Genomic DNA, 17,072 nt, shown 5'->3' on the forward strand with positions numbered 1-17,072 from the left:
TGCGTATTAGCTTTGATTGTTGACTCTTTAATGATAAGCTTACGATTATTATTGTTAATATGAATTGCCATCCATCAACAGAAGGACGATCAACCGATCATTTAATTCCTGTCGTTTTTCTGGTATTTGTTGTCCCTTCGGATCAGCTTCGAAACCTAAGGTAATTATTAGATGTTTGTCTGAAGTTAGTGACAATGGTTCTTTAAATTCCCGTCGCTCTTTCAGCCAGCGCGGGAACCACCTTTATGGCAGTGATCCTCTGTAGCCGCGTTTACCTACGAAGCAACTCGTGGCCAAACAACGAATTAGGCCTACCGCTTGGGCAAGAAGCGGCAACGTTACAAAGCCCTTCTCCCCGAAGCAGCCAGCAGGAAAACAGGATTTGGTCTTCTGCTCTGTGAATGAACACCGGTTCAAACAGCGTTTCGACTTAATTGGACATTATCCATTGTTTTTCTTTTTGATTGACTATATATTCTATCTATATATTTCGAGACATTTGAAGAGATCACCTCTTCTCTCATCTTCATGCGAACAATTTTTTCTATGTCTGTATTGTGATTGGAACTATGACAGTCCGTGATTTTTTCCAAATCCGGTCCGCTAAGCAACCAATCTTAGATGCCCATTCCAAATCGACAGCTATAGAGCAAAATATGTTTGAAGTTAAGAGTCTTATTGAATGAAACATAGCTCGACTCACCCTCACATTTAATTTTTTTTTTAGATAACTTGCGTGCACTTCGTATAGAAGGCACCACGAGACTGAAAATTCACACTATTTGGCATGGCAAATAGACCTTATTCCAGCTTCGCTGAAAGTTCGATGTATATAATAGTTGTCAGTCATTAAGTTCAACGGCCTCTGCACGTGTGTTGTGAAGGGTTGCCGTGTTCCAATTTTGTTTTAATTCCATTTCATGCTCAAAAAGACTACCCGAAGTGGGACCTACAGTTGAAAGTTGGATCCGAACCACTAGGCAGTTGTGTCTCCACCAGGAATCGAACCTGGAACTCCGTGATTATAGGGTGTTAACGAGTTCATGGCTTTACAGTTTCGTGAATTCAAGGAAGCCAAGGTGAGAAAAATGTGAAGAAATGTCTTCTACACGAAACTAACTATGTGTGTGTGTGTGTGTATGTAAAACTTTCTAGCACATCCATTTTCCTACCTTCATTTTATCGTCATTACGTTGAATTTTGCACCAGTGATTTTTCACTACGTTCTAGGTCACGTCACTTTGAGTCTTAAAATATTGTATGTAATTCAGTTTTAGTATAGTTTGTAGCCTCTCACCCAAGAATTTTTAAGGTGGGAGAAGGGAGGTGGCTTAGACCAAATTCTGGCGTTTATATTTCAATTCACTTCCTCAACAAATCCTTTCTCGATTGACTAGATTTTAAGCGGAGCGTCATTCAGTTGTTTGTGTTCTTTTCGCAGGAGCAACAGCAGCTCGCTCGCACCCACAGTGCCCCGCCCACTTGACGAGACGCGTTGTCTGTGCAGTGCAGAACAGTGACAGTGTTGCCTCTCTATTCGATCTTTGTATTCTCTTTTGCCTGCCACTACGCACACATTTCACACAATTCTTCCCATACAACAAATGGAAAAGCAATCAAGCTACTGTTAAATGACTCTTTTCTAGATTTTGTATTATACCTGCCGCAAAATTAGTTTGGTATTGAGAGCTGAAGGAACACGCGTCACGGTGTTGCCATATCATGCAGTACGGTACGCAGTGCAGCCGTCTGACGCTGTGTCGAGGAAAACGTGTTATGAAAAGGAACAACAATGATGAAATGTGTTATTGTTTTTCGAGGAAAATGGAATAACAATGATGACAACAATGATGAATGTGTTATTGTTTTTTCTATTCATTTCCATCTCCCTTACAACATGAACGAATTAATGAAACGAGCATTGTTTACAGATTACTTTTTCAATCCATTCTGTATATACACTTTCAATAATCATTTCTTTCCGAAGTCGCCGTTAAAGTCTGCCCGTCTTTCAATTATACCGCAACTGAAGTGCACAAAGTCCAGTTGGTGGGGAGTCTGACTGTCACGCGTGAGACACGCGGTGGTTTGTGGAACTTTTTCAAATATCCCGAGCGGCTCCAGGGTCGACTCAGCCCAAGTGAGTACCTGGGGCAAACCTGTGGTAAAGGCGGTTGGTGAACCACATCACCGCATCACATCCATAATATGGCCTAGGTCGAGGTCGAGAATGTGTGGAGCTCTACCTCCACGTCTCCATATGCCTCCATACTTTATTTTGGGTCCATTACTTTTTTTTTTTTGGTATGAGAATCCCAGAGATTTTATGACTGTCCTTAAAGATGTTTCCCCATCTTGAAAAAATGCCGAATCTTTCAACGAAACGCGCAGTTTCCCAACAGTGGGATGATCTTTCCTCCTATAATAAGAGTAAATATGGAGAGAATAGCATCTTGCTGAAAAGTATCTAAATTTGTCACGCGTTTACTGATATTCCTCTTCTTTCCTGGGGTTTCCAATTTCGAAGCCTCGCATTTATTTATTTATTTATTTATTTCTACCACATTATATTTTTCTTTCCCTATGGTAACAATAGTGTTCTTAGACACGCCGAAAGCAGCAGCAGTCCTGTCCAGAACTTTGTTTACAGAAATGATTCGACCCCCATTGTTTTTCTCTTGCTCAAATTATTTGCGCTCAGAACAAACCATCTCCCGCGTTTGTCCTTTGATAAGAATTTCTTTTTCTTTTAGTGCATGGCCTCTTTGGTACATTGTCATCTCGAATATTGCCTCCTGTGCTTGACATTCTTCACACAAGCACACGACACACTCAAGCAGAACACACAAAATTATGTACAAAAAATAACACACTAAAACAACACGCTATATACAACAAAGAATACTCTAAATTCAATAAACACTAAACAAACGGACTGGTTAAAATATCACAGTAACGCAACGCAACAAACAAACAACACGTCCTCTCCCAACAACATGAAATCTGATCGCAGGAAGATTCGCCCGATAAGCGGCAACACCGAGAAAAACGTTTTCTGTTGCTAGGTAACCAGGGCCTGGGTGAAGCACTGGGAAGATTTTGATTGGCTCGCATGCCAGCAACCCACCCTCCCGCAGTGACGTAGACCCGATTTCAACACGTGGTTCACAAGTGTCAATACCAAACTAATTTTGCGGCAGGTATAACACTTTCCACTGTCAAGATATGTTAACTTGGTTCTGTTTCGTATTCCCACAATTTGGCTTCGTGCAGTAGGTGTTCATATTGCAAAAAAGGAAGGAAAAAAAAACAAAACAAAAAAAACGTAGGCAGGTACTTTAACATTTTAATTTTCATCCGTTTCATGATTGTATGAAAGAATATGGTGGAAAAATACACTACTTAAGACAATATCACTAATAATAATTGGCCGCCGCTGTGCCCGAGCGTGGTAAGCCGTCGGCTTTTGATCTCGCTGCCGAAATTCCCGGGTTGGAGTCCCGGCCTGGGTATGATTGTTTATGAGTGTTCCTTCATGCATTTTATCATACACTAATCCTCATCGTTGCGATTAGCCAAAAGTAAAGTAAAAAAAGAAAGATAATAATAGTAATAATAATAATATGAATCTAGCCCCCATGGTTTCTTTATGACTGTCCTCTTATCAATTTCATGGAGTCATCATTCATCCTCATTGTTGCGATTAGCCAATAAATGGTAGAGAAGCTGCGAAAAATAAGATGTAAAATAATAACAGAATTTTCTCCGCAGAAGGAAAAATAAATGCTCCAGAACACATGCAATGCAGGAAAAGAGTGTCCTGTAATGTGAGTCTGTAAACCAAATGTAACTCACGAATGAAGAAGTTTACGTGAAGGTTTCGTCTTCTACGAAGCAATACAGGCTTTGATGGCGCAGTGGTAACGTCGTCGCCTTGTAATCAAGGGGTCCCGGTGGAGGCACAAAGGGGTTCGGATCCCACTTTAAACTGTAGGTCCAGTCCCGATTAGTCATACTGTGTATTGTGGACTTAAAGCACCAAATCAACAACCAACCAACCAATACAGGGTTGGAAACACTACAGTTATAGGTTTGGAAACACTGCTCTTCTCGGGAACTACTCTACCAGGCGAAACTAGACGATATAAAATTCCGGGTTGCATAACCGTAAGGGGGGGCGTTTCATTCGATTCCGAGTGTACGTATGAAAACTTAGTATGGAAAAGGGCCATTACGTAACCCTCCCAATACTGGTTGATTTTCGGCGCCATTTGATAAAATTCACTACCAACACTCACGCACCTACAAGGTCAGACACAACACTGCTCCCACCAGCAGACCCATAGTTCCAGCATGATACGGCAGGTGGCAGCACCAAATCGAAAATGGTCGGATATAAAGCGAACAATCTCTGTATATGCTTTCACCAGGTTTGGTAACATGCAGTGTGTTTTGCCATTTGTTTGGCACCCCAAGCTATGTTTTGCACTTGTGAGATATGTAAGTAAAGGATGACAGCAGAACACAATTGAACCAATGGTTGATTTGTTTATTTGCATTTACCAGTTCAGAATGCAGGACGTATAGTGTACTTTTAAGAACTACACAGTTAAATGTTGAATGCAATCTTCATCAGAGATGAGACAATAATTTGATTTTTAAAAAATGAAAACTTTCCTGTCCAAAGGAAATAACTTACCAGAAGCTATTTTGAAACTGATATAATTGTGAATAGGCAAAATATCAGAGGTGGCATTTACTAATGCAGCCAATCCTAAATACAAACAAGAAGAAAAAAATGTTTGTAACTGCAAGGTTGAATTTTTTTTAAATGCATACCATATACTGTACCGTCCACATAGAAAAATACAAATAATGCCTTGCCTTTATGAAATGCATCTAATGACTGTGTAGACAGAGACTTTTTTTGTGGCAAGTATTTCACCTATTTCCAGATCAGGTCTATGAAAAACTGATTTAATATTAAAAGTTTTATTTTCATCTATGCTGTGTGCTTTTAGCTTTTTCTTTGGGAAACATTTTGACTTCCACTATCTCAACATTAATATGAATTATGGTTAAGTGAATAGAAGAACATGAACATGCTTGATATTCCCTTTAAATTTGTGCTATAAAGTTCAGATTCTTATATTTTTTCATATAAAATAATAATTCGTAACAATTGCAGTCTGTAAATCATGCCACCAGTTACTAAAGGCAAGGATATACTGTTATAGTTGTGTTTAGAATCTTTTAGCAATGTATTCTTTCGTAAAGTAAATTGCAATTGTAAAATTTTCAGGTGTAACTTTTGTACCTGCCAGTTCAAACCAACCTGTGAAATATCTAATTACATTGAATAAGCAGGACAAAGTTAGGAAAATAAAAGAAGAACTCTATACTTTAATAAACAATGATGGGACCATGGAGATTGCTTTGGCAGAGGTTTTGGATAACCACATTGCAAGAATATTGGTAAAGATACTTTTTGTAAAATTATTTAATTGCAATATTGGCGTACATTTTCATGTATATTTGTATTATCTGTAGAATTGAATTGTAGAGAATTTCTGGCAAGGTTATGTGCACACTTATAATTTGTAATTTCTGATATCATAACAGTTAGAAATAAGAAAGTGGCAAGTTTTAATAATTTTCTAACTTCGAATGTGAGCAATGGATTATTGTTTATGTATTCTTTCTTTTATATTTTAAATTAACGTAGCATTTTTGGACACACACATGAATATATTGTTTTAAGTATAAGTAACACATTTTACAAATTACGTATGGTTGTGTGTTTTATAATTCTATTGAATGTAAATGTATGAATGAGAAGGTCGTGAAATGTCATTATTAGGGGTCAGAAGTTGAAGACCTTTAAATAGCCAAAAAAAGACCTAAAAATATAAAAAAGGACATATAAACGTGATCCAAATTAATTAATAACCAGTTTTAATTACGTATTTAATGAATAAAAAAACTACAAAATTCTGGTGGTATGGAACACACAGTGCGAAAAACTGAAAGCTTCAAAACAAGAGGAAGTTGCCACTTACAGCGCGACCTTCCAGACAAGTTATGGTTAAAGGACCTTGTACTGTACCTGCTTCAGGCATCCAAAAATATAGTTATTTATTTATTTTTTCTTATTTCTTTACTACAGAAAGGATGTTTAAGAGGTGATGAACTGATGATTATTCGAATTGAGAATGGGCAGTAAAAACATAGTCGAAAGAAGGTGAAGTTGCAAAAAAAAGGCTAAAAAAGGACCAATAAGCCAAAAAATGCCGAAAAAGGCAAAAAAAGACAAATAAAACCCACTATTTTCTGGCCTACAGTGACCCAAAATTAACATATATGGGCCTCGTCTTCGGACACTAGGAAAAAAAAGAGGATTTTTCCTCAACTTCCGAGCCCTAGTCATTATTTATGATTTTTGGAATGTATTTTCTATACTTAAAAGTAATGAACAAAATGTATTTTCCAACAAAAGGTGTAAGACATCGTATATTGTTGAAACATCCATACATATTAATGATACATAATATAAATATTTTTACACTTACATTATTGGTGTTTCTGGTACAAAGTTAGTGCAAAATACTTCTACTGAAATAAACTGCGATGTACAACAGCCCTTAGAGAACCAATACGTACCAAAACCACACACAGTCTCTCATTTCTGCCATTTTCTGGCTTCAAAGACAACTCCGCTACTGTTGATCCTCAAATGTCTTCATGATACTGGGTCGATACTTTTGACTAGAGACGGGATTTTAAAGGGAAAAAAAATACTCTAAAAAGGACAAAAAAGGGGAAAATTATTGCCAAAAAAAGGAAATGAATGGGAACTAGAGTTTTTTTTTAAAATGAAAGCATAATACCAGTCATATATAAAAATGGATACATTAAATTGTGTGTGAAGTATTTAAAAGATGCAAGAAATTTAATGTATCCCTTTTTGTATATGAATGGTATGTATTGTGCTTGCATTTAAAATGATATGTTTAGTGGAGTGCAAAAATAAAGTATTGTCCATTTTTTTTTTAAGTACCATGTGTATAAGCTTAAATCTGCTGTTTGCTCATAGATGGCGTTAGTGAGTATCTGAAGCTACCATGGGCACGCCATACCTCGTGTTTGTATGAGTTGGACATCTGCCAACACGAATCAGTGCACATCGTCAGCACGTGCAGACAACAACAGACAGTGTTCCTGTGGTAAGCATGTCTATTTTTGTGCCAGAAAAAGACCATATGGGGGAAGCTCTGCTTTTCTGGTTCCATTTGAAGAAATTGGCTGCCGAATCGCATTGAATGCTTGTGGATGCCTATGGTGCTGTATCGGAAACAACGTGCAGGGATTGGTTTCGTCGGTTCAAAGACTGCAATTTTGACCTGATCGACAAGAAGCGTGAAAATTGGCCCAGGAAGGGTGAGGACCATCAATTGCAGGCTCTTTTGGACGAGGACGATACCCAAATGCAAAAGATGCTTGCCGAGCAATTGGGTGTTACTCAAGCAGTCACTTCCATGCGTCTACGTGCCATGGGAAAACTTCAAAAGATCGGAAAATGGGTGCCGCATGAATTGACTGATCGGCAGCTGGAGAGATGCCAAAACACATGCGAAATCTTGCTTGACAGACAAAAAAGAAAGTCTTTCCTGCATCGGATTGTGACTGGCGATGAAAAGTGGATATATTTCGAGAATCCTAAACGCAAGAAATCGTGGGTTGATCCCGGCCAACCATCAATATCTTCCTCGAGACCAAATCGCTTCGGCCGGAAGACGATGCTGTGTGTTTGGTGGGATCAACAGGGTATCGTCTACTTTGAGCTGTTGAAACCTGGTGAAACTGTCACTGCCCACCGCTACCACCAACAACTGATCAAATTGCACCGTGCTCTGTGTGACAAAAGGCCGGATTATCAACGAAGACATGACAAGCTGATTTTCCTCCATGACAACGCCCCATCGCACACGTCAAGACTGGTCCAAAACTACTTGGAGACACGCAACTGGGAGGTGCTACCCCATCCTGCCTATTCACCAGACCTGGCCCCTTCCGACTACCATCTGTTTTCATCAATGGGCCACGCCCTCGCTGAACAGCACTTCGATTCGTATGCAGACGTCCAAAAATGGCTTGAGTGGTTTGCCTCGAAAGAGAAGGACTTTTTTTGGCGTGGTATCCACAAATTGCCCGAGAGGTGGGCAAAATGTGTAGCTCGCGAGGGCAAGTACTTTGAATAAATTTCTTGTTGCTTTCTATGAACAAACCATGTGTTTTTCTGACTACAAAACAGCAGATTTAAGCTTATACACCCGGTACAGCGAATAATCTTAGCAACTGTTTCGATGAAATCTTCCTTGCAACAGCTTACCACATTCCATAGCTTGCTGCTACTTGTACCTGGCTTGTTCATTTCATTGACATTCAATACTGTCACACAGTAACGTTAAAACTATTCTAGCAGATAAGTACACTTGCAACTCAACAGGCATGTAGCTTACAATTTTTTTGTTACTGCTTAAGCCCAGATTGCATTGTTGCAACAATTGCTGCAACATACTCCCAGTACTCATGTCACTTGTTCTTTCTTCCCTCTAAGCTGCACCAAATAGACAATTGTTGAATGTTTTGTTCAGTGAAAATATAGTTGTACAAAATATTTGATATTCTTGTCAATAAAGGGACCAAGGAAGATATTTTTAAAAAAAGGGAATGTAGGCTGAAAAACTAGTCGATGAAGGGGCCAGAAAGGAAATTTTTTAAAATTATCAACATTATCGTTATTTATTTCATGACCCTGTTGAAAAATTAAAAAAGGAATTCCCTTTAAAATCTGTTCTCTACTTATGACCTTTTCCTTTTTTGCTTCACAGAATTAAAATGGGTGTTTTAGCACGAAAATTAAATAAGCAAAAAATGTATTGTAATCCTAGTTGGTAGGATTTCTGACTGCCACATGGGAGACCCAGGTTCAAATCCCATGACGAATATGATCTCAGATGGGACTTTTCCTGACAATGTCCCTGCGTAGAGCATCCATGTGGCGCACGCAGCCTTAATCAATGGGTACCTTTGGGGAGAGAAAGGTGGTAAAGGCAGCTGATGCGAATTACATCGCTTCCATATGGTCGATAATCGAGAATGTGTTGGGCCTACCTCCACCTATAAGGCTTTCATCTGTCTCTGTCCTAGACAATGCCATGGTAGAGTGGTTAGCACATCATGCTACAATGCCAGGGGTCCCGGGTTTAAGTCTATGGCCCCTTCATCATATCATCACTCATCCTCAGTGTTGCAATTAGACAAAAGTGATGCTGAATAATAAAAATGAAATCAAATCAAGCCTATCCTGGACAAGATCAATCCACTCTGATCATTCTGAACCGATTTACTTCAGGTTCATATTTGTCACTCATGTTCATCTCAACCTTCCCACAGGTCTTATCATCAGGTTTCCCAAACAAGGATCTTGTAAACTTAATCTCCCATGTGTGCCACATGGCCTGCCCAACTGGTGGTCTTTATTTAATTATTGCCAACCTCTGTGGCGGAGTGGTTAGCACAGCATGCTACAACACCAGGGGTCCCGAGTTCGAATCCCAGCCTGGGCATAGATATTATTTTGAGGTTCATCGTATCATCACTCATAATCATCATCGCGATTAGCCAAAAGTGGCAGAAAAGTGATGCATTCCCCCATGGTGCAATACTAGCGTCATTGCCTTGTAATCAAGGGGTCCCGTGTTCGATACCCGGTGGAGACACAAGTGGTTCGGAACCCACTTTAAAATGTAGGTCCAGTCCCTATTAGCCTTACTGTGCATAAAGTGGACTTAAAACAACAACTCAAACCAACTCAATTCAGCCTCGCATATTAACAGTCCCTACAATATAAACATTTCCCCATAGGCTGCTGGATAATGCATCATCAGTAGTGGCCTATATGGGCATACCATTTTAGTGGTAATATGAACTAATATGATCTTTCCATAATAGCCTGTAATTTAGTGTGCATTTCTGCCTTTTTATTGTTTTTCTGTGTGTGATGGCAAAATTTGTGTATATGATTTTGTAAATTTTAAAATACATTTGAAAAGCTGTCACATCTACATGTTTACACGCATTTATTAAAGGAGTGAATGATTCATTTATTATCTTCATACAATGTTTGTCATTAATTATCATATTGGTTATGGTATTCGATATTATACATGCAGTGGAATCCCAGGTTTATGTTCCTGCAGTATATATATTCGTTCTTCATGGTTGCAAAATGTAAAATTTTCCCATATTTTACATTTTCCAATGTTTTAATTTTTTTTTCCACCTTGACCCCTTGAAAAATGTAAACTCGATGTATGATTACGATCCAAAACTATAATTAAAGTACTTAACCTCTGTTAAAGTACTGTGCACTTGCAAGAATTCACAAGAAGTTTCCTTTTTCTTCATTTTGACACTTTATTTTCAGGATGACAACTCGTTACTGCGATATGTGAATGATACCAATCGTTGCATATATGCATTTGAGTTGATTGCTGCACCCCATGCTTTTGAACCAAATAGTTCTGAACAGGCACCACAAAGTAAAGCAAGAAATAATGGAGAGTCTACATCATGCAAAAACGAGGTAGGAAGCTGCAAATTATGTTCTTGCTGTGTGCATTTTGCATGTATTTAATTGGTGGACTTTCACGGAGGGGTTTTTATTGTACTGTTGTATATGTATTTGTTTCATTTCCAATTGTAGAGTCTCTACAAGGACTTTTTGTACTATTCTTAAGTAGAATCTTGCACAAAGAAGTGATTTTCTGATCTAATGTTATTGGTTGAAACAGAAAAAGAATGCTAGATCTAGTGAAACATTAAATGTGAAATATATTTTGAAGATACATGTGAATGTGCATATTCATTGTTAGTTGAATGTAAGATAGTACAGAGTACAGTGAACATAAATTTTGTTTATTTCCTAGAGGATTTTAATATACTGAAACTAAGCAGTCCTTGCCAGTTTAATCAATTGGCAATAAAATTTCCGTTTCAAGAAGGCATAGATTGTTAGTGAAGTTGAAAAGTTGTGAATCCAGATGGTTTGCCTGCCAGGTAAACATATGCAATTTCACTTTCATGTCATGAAAGAAAAGGCTACAAGATTGTTTTATCCTTTCTTGAATGTAGCTTTTTACAAGTGTCCTTCTGTATTAAATGTTCAATTTTAAAAAGTTAGTTTGACAAAACAAATATATCACTATTGAACCTCAAACTCCATTGCCATTCATACGTGCAAACAAGACCATGGCTCTTTCTTTTTATTACCCACCTCCCCATGAGACTGCTTAGGTGAGGATAGGGCTTCAAGTTATTGTTTTGTTCCCGACCAGACATGGAGGAGTCAGGAAGACAAGCTGGAGTAGCTGATTCTTCCAAGGTAATAAATGTGATATGCTGATTTTCTCTACCCTATGCAAGACTTGAGAGATAATTACATATTTGACTTCCCCAACCTAGTCACGGAGTTTCCTGTGCACTGAAATGTACCCTCAGTTTGACTTCGCAGACTTGTAATAGTTGGTCCTAGTAGGTCCTAGTATGCAGAAAAAATTGGTCACATGGTTCCCTTTTTGATCGCATATCTTCCATATTTGATTCAAAATAACTGAATTCATATATTTTAAAACTTCTTTCTCGGCTATTTCATAAATTTTCTTTTTTTGTTTGAATGCTCTAACACCTTATATTGTTATTCTTATCATTTTTTCGTTAAAATCAATAATAATTCTAGAAATTTGAAAAATATATAATATGTAGAAAATTTACAATAATATAGCTAATTTATGCTTTATGGGAGAAATTTACCTGTTATGCAAGGTTATCTGGCTTCTTAGATAAGATAAATCATTTTTGTCGGACTTGATACTGGGGGGGGGAGGCAGTTTATGGTACAGTGTGCCCCAAAAGTAGCATGTTCTGATTCCGGATCTTGGCCATTTTGGGGGTACCGATGCAGAAATCAGCTGCTTTCAGTTCGTACCCAAGGGATAGGTAGACACAAATGAAAATGTGGGTTTAGCACATATTCTGTATGCCAGTGGTGCACAATTGGGTCGTGGGTCGTATTGGGCCCACCGTTGCCTCTTTTGTGGCTCGCTTTAATGCTTATTTTATTCTGAGGCATTAACTGTGGGGTAAATAAAATTTAATGTAACCAGCGAGTAATTGCTCAAGCAAAGTTTGCTTGCCCCTGCTGTAAACTGAAAGGGAAGGGTTGCAATTGTGATTCAAGGAATCAGTTCACTATCTATTTTCATATATCCATAGTCTATAGCTGTGGTTCTTCAACTGTGGTCTGTGGACCCCCAGGGCTCTCAGGGGGTCCACGAGACCCTCCCAGTGTTCCACAAAGGTTCGGAAATATACTAAGACAAGAGCATTTACTCTTTAATGATGCAAATTCTGGGCTTTAAACTTTACCTTCCGTGGCCGAGGTTCAGCCTGAGGCTGTTCTGCCACCTAACCCGTGTCATGGACTATGGCCAATATTTAAGCACATGTTGCGGCGTCTCTTGACAAAATTTCGACCTGCTAGTGTTGCCATTTACGATGACAGATTGACATGGCATCCGACATCTAATTATAACCCTTTGATAATTTCTTACATATTTTTCTCACTCAAAAATACATTTCTGGAAAAATTTTAACACTGCCTTTTGCCAGTTATTAATTTATCTAATTTTCTGTGTGGCGTAAATTGATAATTTTTACCATTGAAATATATCTCAATGGATGAGGCTTTATAATGCAGAAAACCCGGTGTAAATATCTCTTACGCTTTTCAAGATATACATTTTCAAAGTTTGGGTTGCACAACTTTTGAAACACCACAGTATGCACAATTGCTAGTAGGTGGTTTCCTGGCGCCTGATATTCAGAGCTGGCGCCTAGCTCTGAAGAAGATTTTTCGAACACTGGTAATAACATTGCTCCTGATATTTCGGCCTTTGTTTGGGACCGGTGGCAACCCACCATCGTGAGGAAATTGGGGAGCTACAAATGAGTAAAGTAACCTGATCATGAAAACCTACAACAACAACAATTGGGGTTCATGTTACTGAGCACACGTCACACCGTGACTATTTGGATGATCCCCCACCTCTGCTGAGGCATGTGGGATTGAGGCCAACAGTCGGTAGGTAGGCCCTCAGAGGTTATCACCAAGAGTTATTATTGTTGTTTAATAATTTATTGAAATAAAGATTAAATATAATTTATTTAATTGTTTGGTGATAAAGGCTCCTTTTTAATGTATTTTCAACTTTATTTATGAAAATGACTTTTGCACGATACTTTTTCAATTTTCTCATCATTTTACAAACATGTGCATATTAAATTATCCATGTGTTATATTCAACAAAATATTATGTGAAGCGAAAGGTATCACATAATATCAAGAAACAAAACTCAAAAATACTATTCACAATCAATGCTTTTTTCTTACATTTTTTTTGTACATTATCCAGAGTTGTAATTATCGCAGAAGCATGGAAAAAATATTTCTCTACAATTCGCACAGGAAATAAAAGACAAATTTTTGCAATATACAATATGCAATCAATAGTTGCTCAACTTAATAAAAAGGAAGTAGAACAATCAAACAGAATGTAAAATTGATACTTCACTACCGGGCCACTTGCCAGTCTGACAATATCTTGAAGTGTTTTTTCTTGGACATGGCTGACTATTGCATGCTAATACCCTTGGCATAACAGTACCTATAGAGTACCCTACCACTGCATGAAGACCCATCTCAAACTCAATTTTCCAACCTGTAGCCTCTCCTTGAGAGACCATTTAAAGCATGGCAGCCATTTTACCAATAATTCAATTTATATCATTATTAGGGCTGAGATGATACCAATGCCGATGTATTCGTATCAGTATTGGAATGTATCTGTTGGATTTTATTTACCAATACTGGCCAATACTTCTGTGACGTTTTGGTCTATCTCAGGGTCTGCAAAATGCACCATGGCACCTCCATGGAGTCATTATCCTGAAAGTTATGCAGAAATTGAAGTTTCCTTATATTTTGCACCAATGTTGTGTGACAAACTGTACTTCGTGATTCATAACAGGTGTTTTAGTATTCTTATGTAATTATTGATTATTTTGAATCAAAACTGCTAAATTGATTCGTATAATTGGAGTCAAATACTCACCCACTAATATTAATAAATATTTTATACAACTTTCAAGCTTCGGTCTCTGTATCAGTTGAAAATGGTATTGGCTCAGCCCTAATCATTATCCCAGGTATTGAAATTCATGCACTTGTGTTGCAAATGTGCCAGATATATATATTTTCACATAAACAATATAAATGACAATGAAGCCGTGGTAGCTCAGTCGTTAGGGTGTCTGACTGCCATGCGAGAGACCCGGGTTCGATCCCTGGTGGTGGAGAACCTTGATTTTTTCCACCTGTTGAAGCATTGTATAAAGTGGGTACCTGGAGGAAACTGGGGGGTAAAGGTGACCAGGGGCATGGTGCTGATCACATCACCTCTACCTTCGGCCATGATCAAGAAAGTGTGCTGCCCCTAACTCTACACTCCCTATACACCTTCATGGCATGGTGCAAAGCACAGGGGAGCACTTTACCTTTTTTTTTACCTTTATAAACAATATAAATTGAGCCAATGAAAATTGGCCTTGGGAGCTCAGTTATGCACAACTCTTATCCCACCCTGCATGTCATTGTTCATATAAGTGTCCTACGATTTTAATATTCTGAGTTCTTGTATGGGCTTCATTTTTTCTTGGGGCATAAGGACATCCAAAAGTCAACATGGTACACCAAAGGCACTGCAATAGACAAAGGAGTTTATGGCACCTGGCTCACTATTATCCATCACACCCCCAGCTTTTACATGTGCAATAGTAATTTTAATTATTACATGTGTTTTACCTTGTTCTTAATAAGGATAGCATTTGTGTTTGTTCTTTTAATTCACTAATTTTAGTTGTGTTTTTGCTTTGCAAAGTGACTTTTTGTCGCTCTATATTTGGTGGAAGGGTGCAAATAGCCCCACTGGTTGCTAGTGCAACCATTATAATTTTTAATAATCACTCAATAAAGCATGAAAACTCAGTTGGTAGAGCCAAGATCCCATTGAGCCACAATTGTAACTTCCCAATAAGTTATAATGGCAGATACATTGGCGATCTTTATGGAACCTTAGGAACATCATCTACCGAAAGAATTTTACACAAAATTGACAGTTTATTGATTTCAGTACTAAAATAGTGAAAACATGAAGGCTACTGTTTCCAACATTTCACAAACTTCAGGGGGCTTGAAGTATTGATAGTGAAAGCACTGACTAATTAATTAATATGTTATTAATACATTTACATTTTTATTGTCAGCATGTATACTAGAAAATAGGCATTTTTTAATATTTGTTTGTTCTACTCAGAGGTGATCATTTTGCATAATTCAGAATAACATTCTTAATTTTACTGGTCTCTGTGGTAGAAGGGATCAGCATAATGTATTACAAAGCCAGATGTCCAAGATTCAAGCCCTGGTCAAACATGGATATAGCGGGTGTCCCAAAATTAACTCAGGATTTAAATTTTGCGCCATTTTTTTCCCACAGGGTTGGCAGCATTCTGCGAGGTCATATGTTATAGTAAAAACGTTGTGGTAAGTCAATATGTAGCGCTACACTATTGAGGAGCTAGTGACGACCATTAAAATTCATTACACGTAGGGCGACTGTGGACAAATTACCTGTTATTTTCGGTAGGAGAAGTGCCCCAAATGAATCAACTTGACGACCTCACATCGTGCGATTTATTTCCTCTGGTGATTCATTAAGTCCAAAGTTTATGCTGTGACAATAAGAACGATTCCTAAATTGAAAGCAGAAATTGAAAGAGTTGTTGACGGCATTGAGCCGCCGCAGTTATGCAAAAAAGTGATTCAGAATTTTATCATAAGAATTTGAGTGTGTCAAATGCATCGTGGAGGACATTTGTTACATATCCTCTTCCACATTTAATGGCAATATTTACCCTTTCAATTAATGTAATAACTTTGCCAACTAATAAATATATAACATGTTTTTTTTTTATTAAATTAAATCCTGCGTTTCTTTTGGGAGACCCTTTATAAATTATCGTTGTGCTTGTCCAATCACGATTTCAACGGTTCATCATTCATCCTCGTAATTTAAATTAACATGAGAAGAAAAACAGAAAAACAAAATAGAATGCAATGACCAAAATAGTAATAGAAATTCAAAAATTTTGCTTGTTTGTTGAATATGTACCCAGGTAAATATTAATTACTATTATTTCTCACAAAATATAAAAACAGGAACAAGGAATATAGTGATTTTATTAGTTCACACTGGAAAGTTGAGTAGTGAATATTTTGCTTGCCATAGATATTACTGTTGATATGTACATACATTATATATTTTTTTGTTGCCAGTTTTTTAGAACTGTATATTTTAAGCTGATTTTGTGTATGAGTTTTTGCAGCTGAAGGAATCCTTTTATTTGTTGAGAATGTAGATAATCCAACACTGCATGCGTAAGCTAAATTAGTTTAAAATAAGTACCCTTCCTCCTGTGTTGCTGACAATATTTATTTTTGACAGAGTAAACTTAATTTCCTCTATTTAATTTGTAATTAACTAAAGGTTATAAAGCATGCAAACCATAATTAACTTAAGGCTGTGAATAGTTTTTGAAGGTTATATGTGAAATGAAGTAATTTTTTAAAACATTTCAGTAAGCCTGTCCCAATGCTGATCCAAATAAAAATATGTAAATAACTTACGTGAGTGAGTAGGAATGGTTCAGAACGACGTTTTGGAAGTCTGTACTACTTCCTTCATCAGGGGGTTTCCGAAAAGATTGCAAAACCAATGAGAAAATACGGCGTAAAATACAGGATGAAGGCTCCTAGAAATATTGAAAATAATTTTACTGGGTACAAAAAAAAAAAGAGGGGGACAAGGATAACCCGGAAGAACAAAAAGGGG

The 17,072-nt window shown here is 37.6% G+C and overlaps 1 protein-coding gene across 3 annotated transcripts in view; it reads left to right on the forward strand.

The window, feature by feature from the left end:
- The window catches only part of LOC145982037 (uncharacterized), a 97,283-nt gene that overhangs the window by 37,434 nt on the left and 42,777 nt on the right, over window positions 1–17,072 (forward strand). For all 3 annotated transcript variants that reach the window (XM_083115611.1, XM_083115609.1, XM_083115612.1), the window contains exons 8-9: window positions 5,303–5,475; window positions 10,490–10,648. In XM_083115611.1, coding sequence (XP_082971737.1) covers window positions 5,303–5,475; window positions 10,490–10,648 — 332 coding nt within the window. The remainder of the gene's footprint in view (window positions 1–5,302; window positions 5,476–10,489; window positions 10,649–17,072) is intronic.

Source organism: Lepisma saccharinum, chromosome 30 (assembly GCF_977018435.1).
Source record: "Lepisma saccharinum chromosome 30, izLepSacc3.1, whole genome shotgun sequence".
Classification (NCBI taxonomy): domain Eukaryota; kingdom Metazoa; phylum Arthropoda; class Insecta; order Zygentoma; family Lepismatidae; genus Lepisma; species Lepisma saccharinum.